Source organism: Ochotona curzoniae, unplaced genomic scaffold (genome assembly GCF_017591425.1).
Source record: "Ochotona curzoniae isolate NIBS_2020 unplaced genomic scaffold, NIBS_Ocur_1.0 scaffold_3890, whole genome shotgun sequence".
Classification (NCBI taxonomy): Eukaryota; Metazoa; Chordata; class Mammalia; order Lagomorpha; family Ochotonidae; genus Ochotona; species Ochotona curzoniae.
Window position 1 is genome coordinate 5,195,097 of NW_024467115.1, and position 16,228 is coordinate 5,211,324.

The window sequence follows — 16,228 nt, forward strand, 5'->3', positions numbered from 1 at the left end:
GACAGAACTGATAAGAAATGTCAGTGAGAATGGGAAGGATGATAAATTCTAATGCATGGGTGGAGAGGCTGGCCTTTGTAGGGCTTCCCCTTCCATTGTACCAGCATGAAAGGCAGGGCTCATGAGCACAGATGCTGGTGGGCGGGTTTCATCTGGTTGCTCTATTTTCTTGGGGAAATTGGAAGCGTGGACATGGCTGAAAGTGAAGCTGAGGGAGGAGTAGCAGTACAAGAGGAGAGGAAGAGTTCCAGGATTACTTACAATACTCTAAGGATTTATTACCATAACTATCACATATTTTAAAATAGGTTTCTTACATGGGAAGAACATCTTATGGAATAAAGGTTGTGTATATCTAGTAAAATAATGGCTTCAGAGGTCAGAGCTTAACTTTTCCAGGAAAATCATTTTATCTTATTTTAATTTTATGAGAGAGAACTAGGGGAGTGTGTGTGGGTGTGGGTATGGGGTATGTGTTTTCCTGGATATAATTATCAGCTCCTGTGCTTTCAGACAGGAGTGGGAAGATGTAAAGTTTACAGTTAATCTTGTGCAATGTGTACACACAGTACTTTCCTCCACTTCAGACCCTGCATCCTGGACAGCAGGCAGTCAGTTGTCCTGATTTAATTGACCAGTGACCTGCTGTTGTTTGCTTTTATTCTTCTGTGATTTGTTGAATATATTTATTAATCGGTGACTTTCGCTCCTCTAATTTTATTCGCTGTTATAGCCTATTTTCTTTGTACCCCCATACTAAGTATGAAAAACAGGTATGAATGTTCATTTTTAGACTGAAGTATAAAATTATTTTTGGTTATTTATAATTCTTAAGTATTACATACATTTTATATGATAATGATGTTTTGAAAAAATGTTACTCTGCAATTTTGAGATTGAAATGGTGAAAGAGAAGAGGTGCACCAATTTGTGGAGATGGAAATCTTGACTATGCAATTTAAATAATTTCTGGCTTTAATAAAAAAGGTCCTTGTAGGTTTTAATATCAATAATTAACATATACACTCAACATTATATTTTTATTCCATTACTTCATTTTCTAGTTGGACAATAAACATTGGAACCCCTGATGGAGAAGATTCTGGCAACAGTACAGAACATATGCCTTCTAGAACATTGGTTCCACTCAGGCTTTCATTATGATATTGTTGATGTGCCTCTTTCATTTACATTAGCCATTTTGCACTGTAAAGCAGTAACTTAGTGGTTACAGCATCCTTATTTTTATTGATGATAAAGGAAAAGCCATGCTATTGACAGCTTCTGGACTTAATAACTTGATAGGCTCAATAACTGATGAGTCTCTTATGAGGAGGGTCTGTCTTAACAGCATTCATTAGGCACATAGTCACATTGGCACAGTAATGCCAGGGTGATGTACAGATCAGCCTCTCCTCTTACTCTGCTCATGTCCCAGCTCTCAAGTAGAAAACTAAATGTGTCACTCATCTGTTTACCTAAATTACTAACTCACCTTCCTGAAACTATTCTAAATGCCTGAGCCTCAGGGTTTTGCTATAAAATACTGCTAGCATAATAGTCCTAATGTTACTGTTTCGCAGAGTGATGAGATACTTAAATAAACAATATTTATACTTGTTATTTCTGTCCTTTCTCTCGCTAGCATTTGGATGGTATTTACTTTCCTCTCTGTGTTTCCCTCCCTGTTCTATAGATATTTTTACATGGAAACAACCTGAACAGTCTTCACCAACTGATTCATCCCGAGATTCTTCCCTCTGAGTTTGGAGGAATGCTGCCCCCGTATGATATGGGAACGTGGGCAAGAACACTGCTAGACCATGAGTATGATGACGACAGTGAATATAATGTGGACTCCTACAGTGTGCCAGTGAAGGAAGTGGAAAAGGAACTCTCCCCAAAGGCCATGAAAAGGTATGCTGGTTGGGTAGAGGCTGGAACTGGGTTAACCCCAAGCTTAACTCCAAGATTTTTTGTATATATTTTCTGGTGAGATTTAAAGCCCTCCATGCTTCTGTGATGAGATATTTAGGGATTTTGAGTCAGAGATAATAGTTTATTTTTTCAGTAGTGAGAGTGTTTAAAATCTGCTCTCAGTAGTTTTTAGAAACACAATATGTTGTTATTCATACATTTACAGTGCTCTTTCAGAGATCTCTGGAATTCATTCCCTCTTAACTGATAATTTATGTATTGGTCTAGTATCTTGTCTTCCTTAACCGTTGCTCTAATCACTGTAGCTACTACTCTATGCTCTGTTTCTGTCTTCTTCTTATGTTTACCTTTTTTGGTCCTACATAAAAGTGTGGTTATATAAGGCCACTATTTACTCATCAAATTAAGCCTTATCAATATATGCAACTGTTGTTTTTCAACTTAAAAGCAGACCAAATATTTCAAGGCCATCTCAATTCAGTATTGTTCTAAATTTGGAGAAAGTCTAGCAGGGCTGTTAGAAATCACTAAGCTCAGTAGTTTTCAAACTGTATTGAAGGGACAGAAATTGGGCAGTGTAGTGAAGATACCATTTAGGATACCCATATCCCACATTAGAATTTCGGATTCACATCTAGCCTCTTGTTGCCACTCCGGAGTCCTGTTAATGTGAACCCCAGGAGACATGTTATAATTCAGGTACTTGACTATGTATCACTCACATGAGAGACATGAATTCAGTTCTTGTTTCTAACTTGGGCTGTCCCAAACTTGGGTATGTGTGCCTTTGGAAATAAACAAGGAAAAAGGTGAACTCTTGCTGTCTCTCTCTCTACCTGTCTCTCTCTCCATCCCTGTCCCTTTAACCTATGTTTTCTGTGTAAAGTGAAAATTATACATATATATTATTTGTGTATATATGTATAATCATATATATGTACAAATACATATGAAAATATATACACTGAGGAAGAAAGGATTTTGATGGTGTACCTCAGGAAAAGCAGATGGGTGTCTAGGAAAAATACGCGCTTGCTCTTGCTAAGACAACATCTCTCCTAAGACTTATTGGAATTCTGTGCAAAATTCGCTTTAAAGAATATGATAACAGCACACAAACACAAATGCCTAATTTCATTTAAACACTCAGAAAGCTTGTGGTACATTCTTAATACCTCTGTCAAATCTATGTTTAAAGGGGGAAGTATTTCTAGGGAAAACATTCTTTTTTTTTCCTCTACAGAGTTTTGTTGTTGCTCATAGAGTTTGTTTTAGAGTTGAAGTTACAGAGTAGCTTGTCACTTTGACTTACAGCACTTTTATGCATTTCTTTCAGTCTGTGCATATAGTAAAGTATGTAGAAAGTATAATAGACACTTTTCCAAGTGATTGGGTCTAACTGTAATGTAACGGTGGTAGAGACCCTAGGGGTTATTTGATTCACATAAGTGCATAATAAGACTTCTATTTCAGATTTCTCCTCACTACACCAGTGCAGCATTTATTTATATAATGTTAACAATGATTTTTCTGATGCAGTTTCCCTACTCAGAAATATAGAAACTACAGCAGCCACACGTCTCTTGTCATCCCCTAGTTCTGCGAGTATGCAAGGATATCTTATAAACTGTATCCTGCCCTAATGGTGGTCCTTTGTTCAAAAGCACTGATTCATGGAGTGGCACACAGGCTTCTTAATACTGGTTTCTTTCGTGCTGCTGCTGCTGTTATTGTTAGCTTCTGTGTAATGATGACATCATTATTCTGGATGCCTCACAACTATTTTAAAAGAATGCAGAGTCTGAAGGCTTTTCCTACTATTGATTTTGTTTTTTCTTTTTAAGATGTATGTATTTTTATCCATTGATTCACTCCTCAAGCAGCTGTAACGGCTGCAGCCGAGGCAATCTGAAGCTAGGAGCCCAGAGCCTTTTCCAATTCCCATGCAAGTGCTGGGTCCCAAGACTTTGGGCTGTTCTTGACTGCTTTCTCTGGCCACAAGCAGGGTGCTGGATAGGAAGCTGAGCAACCAGGACATGAATTGGTGCCCATACGGATTCCTGGCATATGAAAGGCAAGGACATTAGCCAGTGGGATACCAGGCCTCCCTCGCTCCAAAATAATTTTTTTTAAAGCAAAAATAATTGATAACAACTTCCCAAGAGCAGTACCCTTCCTTGTGGTAAATAAAAATAAATAAAAATAAATAAATAAAAATAATTTGAATGATGACAATTGGTGTATAGAGATTATAACCTCAATGCTCAGTAGTATGTATGTAGTGCAGCAGAGTTTCAATTCATGATGTATGATTCTCATTGTTAACATAAAACTGATGGACTCTTATCATGACAGCCTGTCACCTTGGAGCTGTAGTGTTTATGAACATAGTGAGGGCTACCGTTTGTGACCCCTGGGATTCAACCGACCTATCAGGCAATGACTTTTTCTGCAATCAATTCCTCCTATGTCGTTGTCACTCATATTTCTCCCCTTATCTTCTACAGCTTGGGGGCACCACCATGACAGCATTGCTTGCTTGCACCTTGCCCATAGTAGCATCCTAATTGCTCTGTTCATTTCCACATGGACCTGCACCCCTCCTCACCATTCACCACCTATATGGAAATTCAAAAACTGTTGGAATTGAAAACCAGGTCATTTAATAACTCTAGTTTAAATTTGTAAATGTCTACTGGTTAAGAATTAACAAATTTCCTTATCACAGTCACAAGGTGCTCTGTGATTTGGCGTGCTTCCTTCTCTGCTCTGGTTTTATCCTGCCCACTTCCTCCTCCCACACCTGTGAGATACAATCAGCTTCTCCTAGTTCTTCCAGCTTCTTCTTGCTTGAAAGTTTTTAGACTTGTCACTATGTTTGGAGTTTTCTTTTTCTGTTTCTCAAACAGTTGTTCCTAATTAAAGGTTTCTTCCTTGCAAGTCTTCAGTTTTTTTTTTTCCTAAGATTTATTTATTTTTATTGGAAAATTCAGACATACAGAGAAGGAAGAGAGACAGAGAGGAAGATCTGTCTGTTGATTCACTCCTCAAGTGACCGCCAACTGCTGAAGCTGAGCTGATCCAAAGCCAGGACCCAGGAGCTTCTTTCAGGTCTCCCACGCGGGTGCAGGGTCCCAAGACCTAGGGCTGTCCTCGACTGCCCTCCAAGGCCACAAGCAGGGAGATGGAAAATGGGGTCACCAGGATTAGAACCAACACCCATATTGGATGCCAGCATTTGAAAGGCAAGGACCTTAGCTGCTAGGCTACCGTACCAGGCCCAAGTCTTTAGGTTTTTATGCACCAGCTGTTCTTACATCTATTTCTACCCCATGCTCGTTACTCTCTGTCATCTTCCAGTGTTTTGTTTTGCTCATAGCACTTATAGGCGCTTGAAACAATTCATTTTTATTTATTTTTTATTCCTACCCACAATGTAAGATTCAAGTAGTTGTTTTGTCTGTCTTGTTTTCTTTAAAATCTCAATTTCTCTGAGAAGCACTTCCCCTCAAACGATGTTCAGTAAATACAGGTTGAGTGGTTCAGGAATGCCCTGCTGTCAGTGATTCTTTGAAGTATAGTAAACATAAGTGAATGGTTAACATCTGACGTTAGTGTCAATGCTTACGTTTGGATGTGTTTGCACCATACAGTTGTGGTTTTGCAGTGTAGACCTCACTGAATTCCCTGATTGCTGTAGTCATCTTTGCTAACAAGCTAGGCAGGTAGTCAAAGCACATTTCTGACTCAATGAGCTCCCCAAATTAAAAAGCATTTATGTACCGGGCCTGGCATGGTGGCCTAATGGCTAAATTGAACATGTACCAGTATCCCATATGGGTGCCGGTTCTAATCCCGAGGGTCCCATTTCTCATCCAGCCTCCTGCTTGTAGCCTGGGAAAGCAGTTGAGGAAGAACCAAAGCCTTGGGATCCTGTACCTGCGTTGGAGATCTGGAAGAAGTTCCTGGCTCCTGGCTTCTGATTGGCTCAGCTCCAGCCATTGTGGTTACTTGGGGAGTGAAAACATCAGACAGAAGATCTTCGTATCTGTCTCTCCTCTCTGTATATCTGACTTTGCAATAAAAATAAGTAAATGTTTAAAAATAAAAATAAACAAACAAACAAATAAATAAAATGTATGCATTGCAAGGTCTAAAGGCTATGGAGACTGATTAAATGTGTGATGCACTGCTGATAGACTTGTCACTGTTTTGAAGCTGGAATCACATGATTCATTAGCAGTCATGCTGCTGCAGTTATAATCCTCTTCCTATAATTATGAAAGTAAATGAAACTGTTCTTACATAGCAGCAAGTTTTGAACAATGAGGTAACAAGAAAAAGAAAATCTTAATCACATACTCTTTCTGCTAGGCTTTTCCTTGCTTTTGAGGAGTTGTACAACATGAGGAAGTAGCATTTATTATCTAACAAAGCTGATATGTAGTGCATGATAAAAATCAGCTAAGAACCCGATTCTAGGTGAAATAGTACCGTGTAGTTTAAAAGTTTTTGTTCAAATTGTCATACCTTCTAATAACATATTCTATAATGCAAAGCAAATGAGAGAGAATGATCCGTGAGGTTTGTCTCAATAGAATATTATGGAAATATAACAGTTCTGTGTCTTGCGCTGTGTGAACATCTTTGCTGTATCCTTAAAGAATATCATCAGAATGTACTTCAACACTTATATAGTAGATTTAACTTTATGAAAAATGTTTTGTGTATTTCTTGGTAATAAACATTGTCTTATTTTTCATTTTGAATGCTTATTGTTAGATTTTTTCAAAAATTTCTTAATATAAATTTTTCCATTATAAAAATTTTTCAACATATTTCAAGTAATACATAGGTACAATTCTAAGAAAATAAATATTCTTTCATTATGAGAATACTTTATTAGACAGAAGTTAAGACATTAAGATCTTATTTGTGCCAGAGGTCATTAGTATTAAAATAAAAACAGCTATAAAAATCTAACTACTAAGTATATTTTGCAATTGTCTATTTTGTTAAAATGTGTTCCATCTATTCATGTTCATTTACCTGAAATAATTAGGTATTGCTGCATTAGAAATAATACAAAATCTCTTCTTCTATCCTGTTCTTCTTTGTATTCTTTCTTCTCCTCTTCTCCTTCTCTTGCAAATATGCAGAAAACTTGTACCAGTCTTTCTTCTGAGACACCTATTAAATATGTAGATAAAAAGCAGAAAATTGCATAAAGAAACAGAAGTTATTCTCTTTTTAATGTTGTCATCACTATTTTCATTCTCTCTTTATAAATGAATGTGTTCATTTAAAGGAAGGAGTCAGTTTATGCATTAATCCTGTAATTACTTGTTCCTATGATAATTAGTTCCATTGCTGTTCTTTTTCATTAGCATGAGCAGTTACATTTTAGCATATAGTCATTCTCTTCAAAAGTTAATGAGGTCTGCTAAGAAGCACACTGCCACAGCCAAAGCCAATTGGCTGGAATGCAGCAGCAGGGAAAGAATTTATTATCCAAGAGAATTTTGAAAGGGCAGCTGCTTCCTTAATGCTGTAGCTATTAGGATGGCAGCTTTTTGCAAAATAATGTCTTGTGTCGTTGATGTTTTTCCATCTCACTTTCATATGGTTTTCTACTGACATATTGAGATAGAATTCCAACCTGCTATCAGAGACATGTATAAGCAAATTTCAAACTATGTGTTTTTCAAATCGTAAGCATTGCTTTTTAAACATAAAACTTTTTGGTCTTTAAAAATCTTTAAGTATTTTACAATAGTTTAAAGTATTACTTTAGTTTTATTTGGTTGTTCTGGTGAGGAATTTAACAAAAACATATAAAAATGTTGATTTTTTTTGTTGCTAATCCACACCTGTGGGAGAAACAATGATAAAGAAAAGACAGGGAGAGCATGTCATCTGGGTGATTATGTGGTAATAACTCACTGTCCTTGACGTCACCTTCTTCAGATCTCAATCGGTAGTGGATCCAACAGTACTGAAACACATGGATAAAAATGAGGAGGAAAACATGCAGCCTTTGCTCTCTCTGGACTGACAGCTCCTGGACATCGCTCCTGTGGATTACCAGTGGAAGGTACTGGTTTTCAGCAATAGGGACGGCACTCTGGAGGAATTGTCAGCTGGGGGCTCCTTTATTGAAGTTAATGTAGCATAGTACATGATAAAGAACCAGGCCTCTCCATTTCCCTGAACCGTGGGTGTCCCAGGCTAGAAAAAAAAAACTCAATAATTTATTCTGTAAGTGCCAAGTTCTTTGTAAATATTATGCATTCTTTATGTCAAGTTTGTAAATTTTGGTAATAATTTAATTGAAAATTAATGACTCCTAAATCAGTGCCAGTGATACAAGCTGAGACAAATAACAGAAAAAAAAAACCCAACTAAATGGTTGTAATGCATTGAGTGTAGTCCTGTTTCCTCTGAAGCCATATTTCAGATATGATAGTGACCATTTCAATGTTTTTATTTTTTTTTTTCTGAAACTGTTCATATAGGGGCTGAATAATTTTTGGCAATTGTTATGCTTAATATCTCTCCTGTCTAGTGATTTTTCCTTTCAGAAAAATTGTATCTGGAGACTATCACTGGCCTTCCATTTTGGAGACAAAGAATGACAGATGAGCTGATGAACTGAACACTTGAACTCTTCTGTGTTGTTTGATTTCTGGAATTTTGCAAAAAAAAAAAAAGTTTACCCAATTGAGATGTGACTCAAACAGAATGGATTCTTTTTAAACTGCTGTCTTCACAATGTGTTTTTGTTTCAAAAACCCATGGTATCCCTGTCTAATAAATTTAAGAACATTTTTCCCCTCAAATCTAATCAAGAGAGTGAAAGCTCATGTATGAATAATGTTTGGACAGCTAATTTTGAACACTTAATTTGCCACTCTCAGATAAGGGGCTAATTTATAATTACTGTGTACTGGTTGAAAAAAATATATATATATTCACACCCACAACATATATATTTTTGATGAGTTCTAATAAATCCTTGATGAGATAAACTTATAAAGAAAATCATACATGTTCAATGGTATTAGAGATGTACGTTATCATTACATGAAATGTTAGCCTTGAACGAACACTTCCCCTTCTGAAGTGTATCTATCAATGTAATTTCCATTGAATTTATAATGCAGTCTTGAATATGTGGTATTTTAGTGACTTTTCCCTTTGAAAAATCAAGAGATTTCAACATAATGTGGACATCAAGTGACAAAATAAAATAGCTTTTCTCATATTCAAAATAATTACCTAAATAATTTTATATGTACACGTTTTTGTTTAGAAAATATTGGAAAATAATGACACAGAGGAAGCATAACGAAAGCATCTGGAGGCATCTAAGACAGTATGTAATAATTCAAACGTAAATTTAGAATTCACTTTTATTTGAAGCTTAATTTCCCTAAAAATCTATAATTGTAGCTAGTTCTAAAACTCTTATTTTAAATTTCAATTTCCAAAGTGTTAAAAAAATGATTTTATCACTCTTTCAATGTGATAAATTATAAGACTGAGATTTTACCATTAATATTTCCTTTTGATAGGAAAGAATCTCTAAGAAGTATTGGAAACCAACAGAGGTAAAGACATATAGCATATTTGATATAGTTTTTAGTCAAAAGCTTCAGATTTTTTGTTACAATTCCACAGTCTTAAAAAAGTCAGTATACCAATCTGCAATATACCAATAGACTGTCTAAAGGATTAAAACTGCATCAATTAACATGAGTGAAAAACACCATAAAAATGTCAGTCTTTAGTTAAATTCAGAAGAATAATGCTTGTTAAGTACCCTGTGTTACTTGGGACCGTCACAGAGATGGGGGTGAACTGGGGCTAAGACTCCACAGCAGTTCTTAGTCTTTCAGAGAAAACTAGCTATTGATAGATTTATGTTTCTACTTACCTGAGACACCTTCTATGGCCTTGGGTCTATACACAACACGAACAAGTGTTACTTTGTGTGATCCATTTGAGTGATGTGGAAACTGTAATGGCAGGAGGACAGTCAGCTCTTTAAACTCATGAGTTCCTTTTGACGCTCACTAGCTTCCAATGTCAACCAACAGAGCCAGCTTCTTACCCCTACCCTGAAATCAGTGTCATATGTAAGTAGAAAGTCATATGTATATGTGTATCTATCTAACTATAAGTCCTGTTCGCAGTCTTTTCCTGCCATACATTTGGAAGCTTTGCACTGGTGTTGCTGCATGTCTGCTGTTGCTTAAATGAGCAATTGAGAATTGGCTGGATTGTGTAAAGTATTTTAAAATGAGTGAACACATTACAGCAGTGATGCCTATTGGAATTGCTCTATCTAGCTCAGGCTGTGAATAAACTCACTTCCCAGTAATGTTTGTAAAACCGCTTAGACAAGGGATATTTGTTCAACTTCATAAATTTTGCCCTCAACACCAGTTAACTAACAGTGTTTGAGAATTTTGCCCTTATGTGATTTTCTGTAACACCTCCCTGTCTGTTAACTATGTAACCTAGTAAATGAGTACCCCATAATTTGGTGTTTTAATTGCAGTGGTGTGTGCACACGTTCTCTGTCTCTCCCTCATTCTCTATTTGCCCTGATGAATTTGTCTCCCTAGTTTGAGAACAATGATTTTGCTTTTTTATTGTTATTTAGAAATTTGTGCATTTTGAAGAATTACCACAACTGGTTTGGAATAGGCCAGTTGCTCATTTACATCTCTCCCACCTGCTTCACCTTATATTTCGGAACTAATATTTTTCCGTTGTTTCAGGAGCAGCTGCTTCCAAAGCTGGTTTAAAAATAAATAGCTCTTTTTATCACATTGTTAGTGATATTTGCACACATTTTGACTGCTATTTAAAAGGAAGAGATTATCATGAAAATATACTCTTAAGAAATATGAAGAAGTGCCTCTTTAGAAATGGAATAAAGCAGTTATGCTGGCATATGAAGTTTATTTGTATTGTCCTCCAGAAAGTAAATGAGTGCATCTGTACTGTAAAGGTGAAATGTAGATATAATTTCAAGAAAGATCTGAGGCCTTTCTTTGAGTAGTCTCATGAAATATTAATTATTGTGTAAGTTCAATACAGTAACTTTAATACATGTTAGTAATCAACCTGACTCAATGCTAAAACAGTATACAATTATTAGAGTTTTGCAAATAAATCTTGAAATGCATATGCATGATATCACTTATTTCTCTAAGGGTTTGCATAAGAATAAGAAAGTCATTTCTTAAATCTTTTTTATATAAAATGCTTGTTTACTTTTTATTCCTAAAATTCATATAATCATAAACAAGAAAGCTAAGCAGCTATGTTCTCATTAATATTGCTAAGTAGGTCACATTGTTATAGTAAACGTTTGAAGTGTTTTTAATATCCCAAGGGAACAGAAGTTCTGCTGAACTGACAAACTGGAAAGTTGTTTTGGATGTCCAGAAAAATGTTCATGACTCTTCACAAAGTAAGAGTTGTAGCAGCGTGTCTTCTGGCTCAAGCTTCCTTTGCTTTTACACACCACCTAAAGTTTATGGACATGTTCATCAGTTTGAAAAGAAGTTATGATGTCAAGAACACCTGTGGAGAATCTGCATTTTCTTCTCTTGTTTTATTTAATGATTTACTGTGGCTGGCTCGTTAATAATATTGCTTGCTTCCCTTTCTTGGTGTGTAAGGACTACTTGAAAAGTTACCATCATGTATAAGGATATTCAGAACAAGTTTTAGCACACAAGATAAACAGAATTCTAACATGACATTTGAACTTTCATACATGGTATTTATGTGTTTGAAATGAACTAAGATCCAAGGCACACTGGATTTTACATCAGCTGTAGACACGCTTAGCCTAAACACAGTCATGCAGATAATGCAAAAATGGCAAATTATCTACAGATGTTCTGGAACACAGATTTGTTTAATCAAAATAATTTTTCTACATTCTATAACTAGCATATATACTTCTGAAAGATAATCTTTTAATGATGAAGTAAATTTACTTTAAATGTCAATTAAAGGAGGAATGATTCAAATAGGCTTTTCACATGTTTTCCTACAATGTTTACATGATATGATAGATTAAATTCAGACACTGGGATTACTTTAAAATTGATTCAAATGAACGATAATAAAATAAATCAGGTCAAAATATTAGCTAATATTAAGTAAAATAAAATCACTCGGTGTGATCTGAGAAAAAAATGCTTAATAAATATCCATCTGCATCATGTTGGAGTTTCTTTTATTTAATTTATTGTTAGTATAAACTCATCTGGTGTGGTTTAGAAAAACTTTTTTGCCTGGCTAGAAACCTGTACAGTAGACCTTAGGAACTTCTTTGGCACAAACCTGGGTTCATGTCGCTTGGCACAGCTTTCGAGGTTAATGAGAATCGTTTCTGATGTTTCTTGCGTTTGTCAGAAGGGACCAACTTTCCAGCAGCCACTGAAAAAGTATACTGAGTGAGAATAAAATTGGACAAACCACAAACTGCAAGAAAACCAGATAACCAACCTTAAAAAAAAAACATGTGTGTTACTTTTTCTCAGAGGTTCAAGGGGAAATATTATCGCTTATAGAGTATAAAAACATAGTATATCAATGGTGTCTGATGTAGTTAAATACTTGGCCAATGAAAAGGGGTCACTGTGTAGTGATGATTGCAGCTGAGTGTGGAGTTTGTGTCCATGCAGCAAAGTATCGTCGGAACCCTTACTTCTGAGCATCATTTCTGCCTCTCACAATAAAACCAAACATGCTATCTTCCCTTGTGTTTAATTGATAGTTTACTTGGCTAACTCACAAACCACACCAAAAATTCTTGCCTTTTAAGAACAAAATGATGTTTTGCACTTAGTTGCACTTAGATGATGGAGCAATTTGCAGGTTTATGTATAAAGCATTAGCTGCAAATTTAAAAATGTGGCTTTGGTGATAGAAAACAAAGTGTACTTTACATTTTGAAGTCATAAAGAAGCACAGTACTATCCTTCCCTTTGCATTGGTTTCCTTATTGTCTTTAATGGAATGTCTAATGACAATGTCAAATTTAACATATCCCAGACCAAATTTTTCCTGCTTCACTCTGAGCCCAACTCTCACTAGCATCCCCTAGTTTGGAACACTTGGAACATTCCCAGTTACAAAGTTAAAAGTTTCTAGGGATGAAAACATTGTGTCATCTTTCTTCTCCTCTTTCAGAGTCACGTCGGGTTAGTGTGTTCATTGGCTTGGCTCTTCAACATGTACCCGCATTCTGAACTATTCTCTAGTTCAAATCTTCAACATTTGTTACCTATTTTGTTAATCTTCAAATGAGTAATTTTACTCCCTCCCTTAGCTTGTAGAGTCAGTTTTCAACACACTAGGAATAATGCATCTCTATTATCATAAACGATCATCAGATCATTTCATTTTTGCAAATCTTCTGAAAGCATGAAAGCCAAACTCCCACTGTTGTGTGAGTAGTACGCTATGAAGTCAGTAAGCAGCAGTAGAGAATAGCGCAGTTTCTCATTGGGCTGGCACTTTAATCTGTACAAAATTAAAATGGTTGGTAAATTTAAGTCTTTGCTTCTAACATTCGCCCACCCATGGGCTTCCCTTCATTTCCTCTTACAAATCTGACCAATATTTTTAGTTTCTTGCCAAAGTGTCATCCTTGCTCTTCCATGAACTTGCCCCATCTGCCTACAGGGATTTTTCATTCCCCTTCTTTCTCCCAGATATCATTGTGGCTTATTCCTTTCCTCAAACACTATTTTCTCATTTAAAAAGAAAGGTTCCTATGGTTCTTTGCAGTCACCATTTCTGTTCTGCTTTACCTCACCTGATGGACCATATAGCTTATTTATTTTACATTTTCTCCTGAAGAATATGGGCTCTGCAAGTGCAGGGATTTATGTGTGTCCATTTACTGTCACATTGCCAGTGCCTTGAAGAATACCTGGAATTTGGTAGCAAGTACGAAAGGATCATTTGAAGATCTTAATTTGTTGCAATAAGTTGTATAGATATCACTGGAATATATTTAAAGGAATATTTTTGTTTTCTTATTTTCAAAAGCATCTTGCTATTGATCTCCCAAGGGGATTTTTTCCCTTTTTCGTGATAATAATATAAACCAAAAATCCTGACGCCCTTTTCCAAATTGGGTCTGTGCCCCAGAGCACAAGTATTGCTTCAGGGCTTTGGCTTTGCTTTTGTCTCTTGAAACTATGAAAAGTCCTTTTGAGGTTTAAACCCTAGTAAACTGCTCTTCACTGATTATCCTAGCTAATCCAGTATTTTTTTTTTTAATTGAGGAATCAAAAGACCACAATTGCTGCAGTATTGGAAATCAATTTCAGAGAAAATACATATACATTACATTTATTATAAAAGAAAAATAGGGCCCAGCGCAGTGGCACAGTGGTTAAGGTCCTCGCCTTGCACGCCCGGGATCCCAAATGGGCACCAGTTCTGTCCCAGCAGCCCCGCTTCCCTTCCAGCTCCCTGCCTGTGGCCCGGGAAAGCAGTCGAGGACAGCCCAAAGCTTTGGGACCCTGCACCCACGTGGGAGACCCGGAAGAGGCTCCTGGCTTCGGATCGGCATAGTATTGGCCGTTGCGCTCACTTGGGGAGTGGATCATCGGACGGAAGATCTTCCTCTCTGTCTCTCCTCTCTGTATATCCGCCTTTCCAATAAAAATAATAAAAAAAAAAATAAAAGGGATGATAAAAGAAACTGCGATCATTTCTATACAATAATCATAACACATATGAATAAATATTTTTGGTGATTTTAGGTTCCTTCCATTACCCAGAAATGTAAATATCATAGTTATTTATCCAGTTATTTGGTTTTGTATTTGATAGTTTTAGAGAAATTTAATAATTCAAAATCTGGACAGTTGACAGAATTGTTCCCACTTTTTAAAAAAGATTTATTTTACTTATTTGAAAGACAGAGTTACAGAGAGAGACACACAGAGAGAAAGATCTTTCATCCGCTCCCCAAATGACTACACTGGTTGAGCCATCCTCCCCCCCCCCCCCCGCTGTTTGGGCTGAGTACCCCATGATTTCAGTCACCAAATGTACTCTGAAGTGCTTCTTGGAGTAAGGAGTTTCTGATTTTTCACCTTTTGAGATTAATGTTTTCATGATTAACAAACTTGGGTTGGCTCTTATCCTCTACTACATTGTTGTGCCTTTTCCTACTTTGTAATAACTCAAGACTCCTATCACCTGCCAGATCCCAACCCCCACCTCCGCCTATCCATTAATGTGACACCGAACTGAAGGACTGATGGATGATACTGAAGGAACTATAACCTGAACAACAAGGATGTGCATGTAGAAATGATCTTAGAGACCAATAAATATGACAGTAGCTTTGTGGTGGGTAAAGATTCTGTTTACTTTTATGTATTAACTTGCACATGTTGAAATAAACCATGCTTCATGTCAGTTATACAAATGTATGGTGATCAGGGTCAATATTTTGGGAAAACATGTCTAGAGAGGAGACCAGTAGCATGTGATCAAGAGGTTTTTCTTTCTTTTTTATTTTTTTCTCTAATTGATCCTTAAAGTCTGTGCAGTTCAAGTCATTTGCCTCTGTAATATCTCATTTACCAGTTTTAAGCATGCGTTTAGTATCATTTCCTAAATAAAAGTTGAGATTTCAAGTCCAAGTATACACAGTGTATGGAAGACGCTGTAGTTCTTCTCTTGTGTTGATTTTTTTGTTTCCTGTCATAATTAATTTTATTATTCTATGTTAAGAATAAGTTTCCAGGAAAATTTTATTATTTATGTAAGCTTTATGATGAATTTAAAATTACAAAACAAGTCGTTTAACATTTCATTTCCTTTTTTAAAAAGAACTATCTCATGCCTGTTGATTTCAAAAATGAATAGAGTTCTGTTAAATAAAACGTCAATAATCAAATGTTAGATTCAGAAAGGTGACTGTGTGTCTATGCCTTTAATTTAACCTCATAAATTAAATTCCTGTAAACTGAGTCAACATCATATCAAATGCCTAAAAACAAGTTTATTGTTGAAATATACAGACATAAAATTGATGTTAATACTTGGAAATACTTTTCAAAACCGACTGTAACTCTATGTGGCTACATAAAATTCTTATTTTGCAGTTGTTGATTAAATATGTGAAGAAAATGCTATAAACTTTGTTACTAGCTAGATTTTTCTCCACTTTTAGGAAATGCTGACATTATTTATAATAGGGATAGAATCAGGATGTGAAAGAGTGGCAGTTATA

The 16,228-nt window shown here is 36.0% G+C and overlaps 1 protein-coding gene across 1 annotated transcript in view; it reads left to right on the plus strand.

The window, feature by feature from the left end:
* CLVS2 (clavesin 2) overlaps positions 1–8,452 on the plus strand; it is a 56,105-nt gene extending 47,653 nt beyond the window's left edge. Inside the window, exons 4-5 of the mRNA XM_040965239.1 lie at positions 1,697–1,917; positions 7,906–8,452. Coding sequence (XP_040821173.1) covers positions 1,697–1,917; positions 7,906–7,993 — 309 coding nt within the window. The 3' untranslated portion in view covers positions 7,994–8,452. The remainder of the gene's footprint in view (positions 1–1,696; positions 1,918–7,905) is intronic.
* Positions 8,453–16,228: the final 7,776 nt, after the last annotated feature.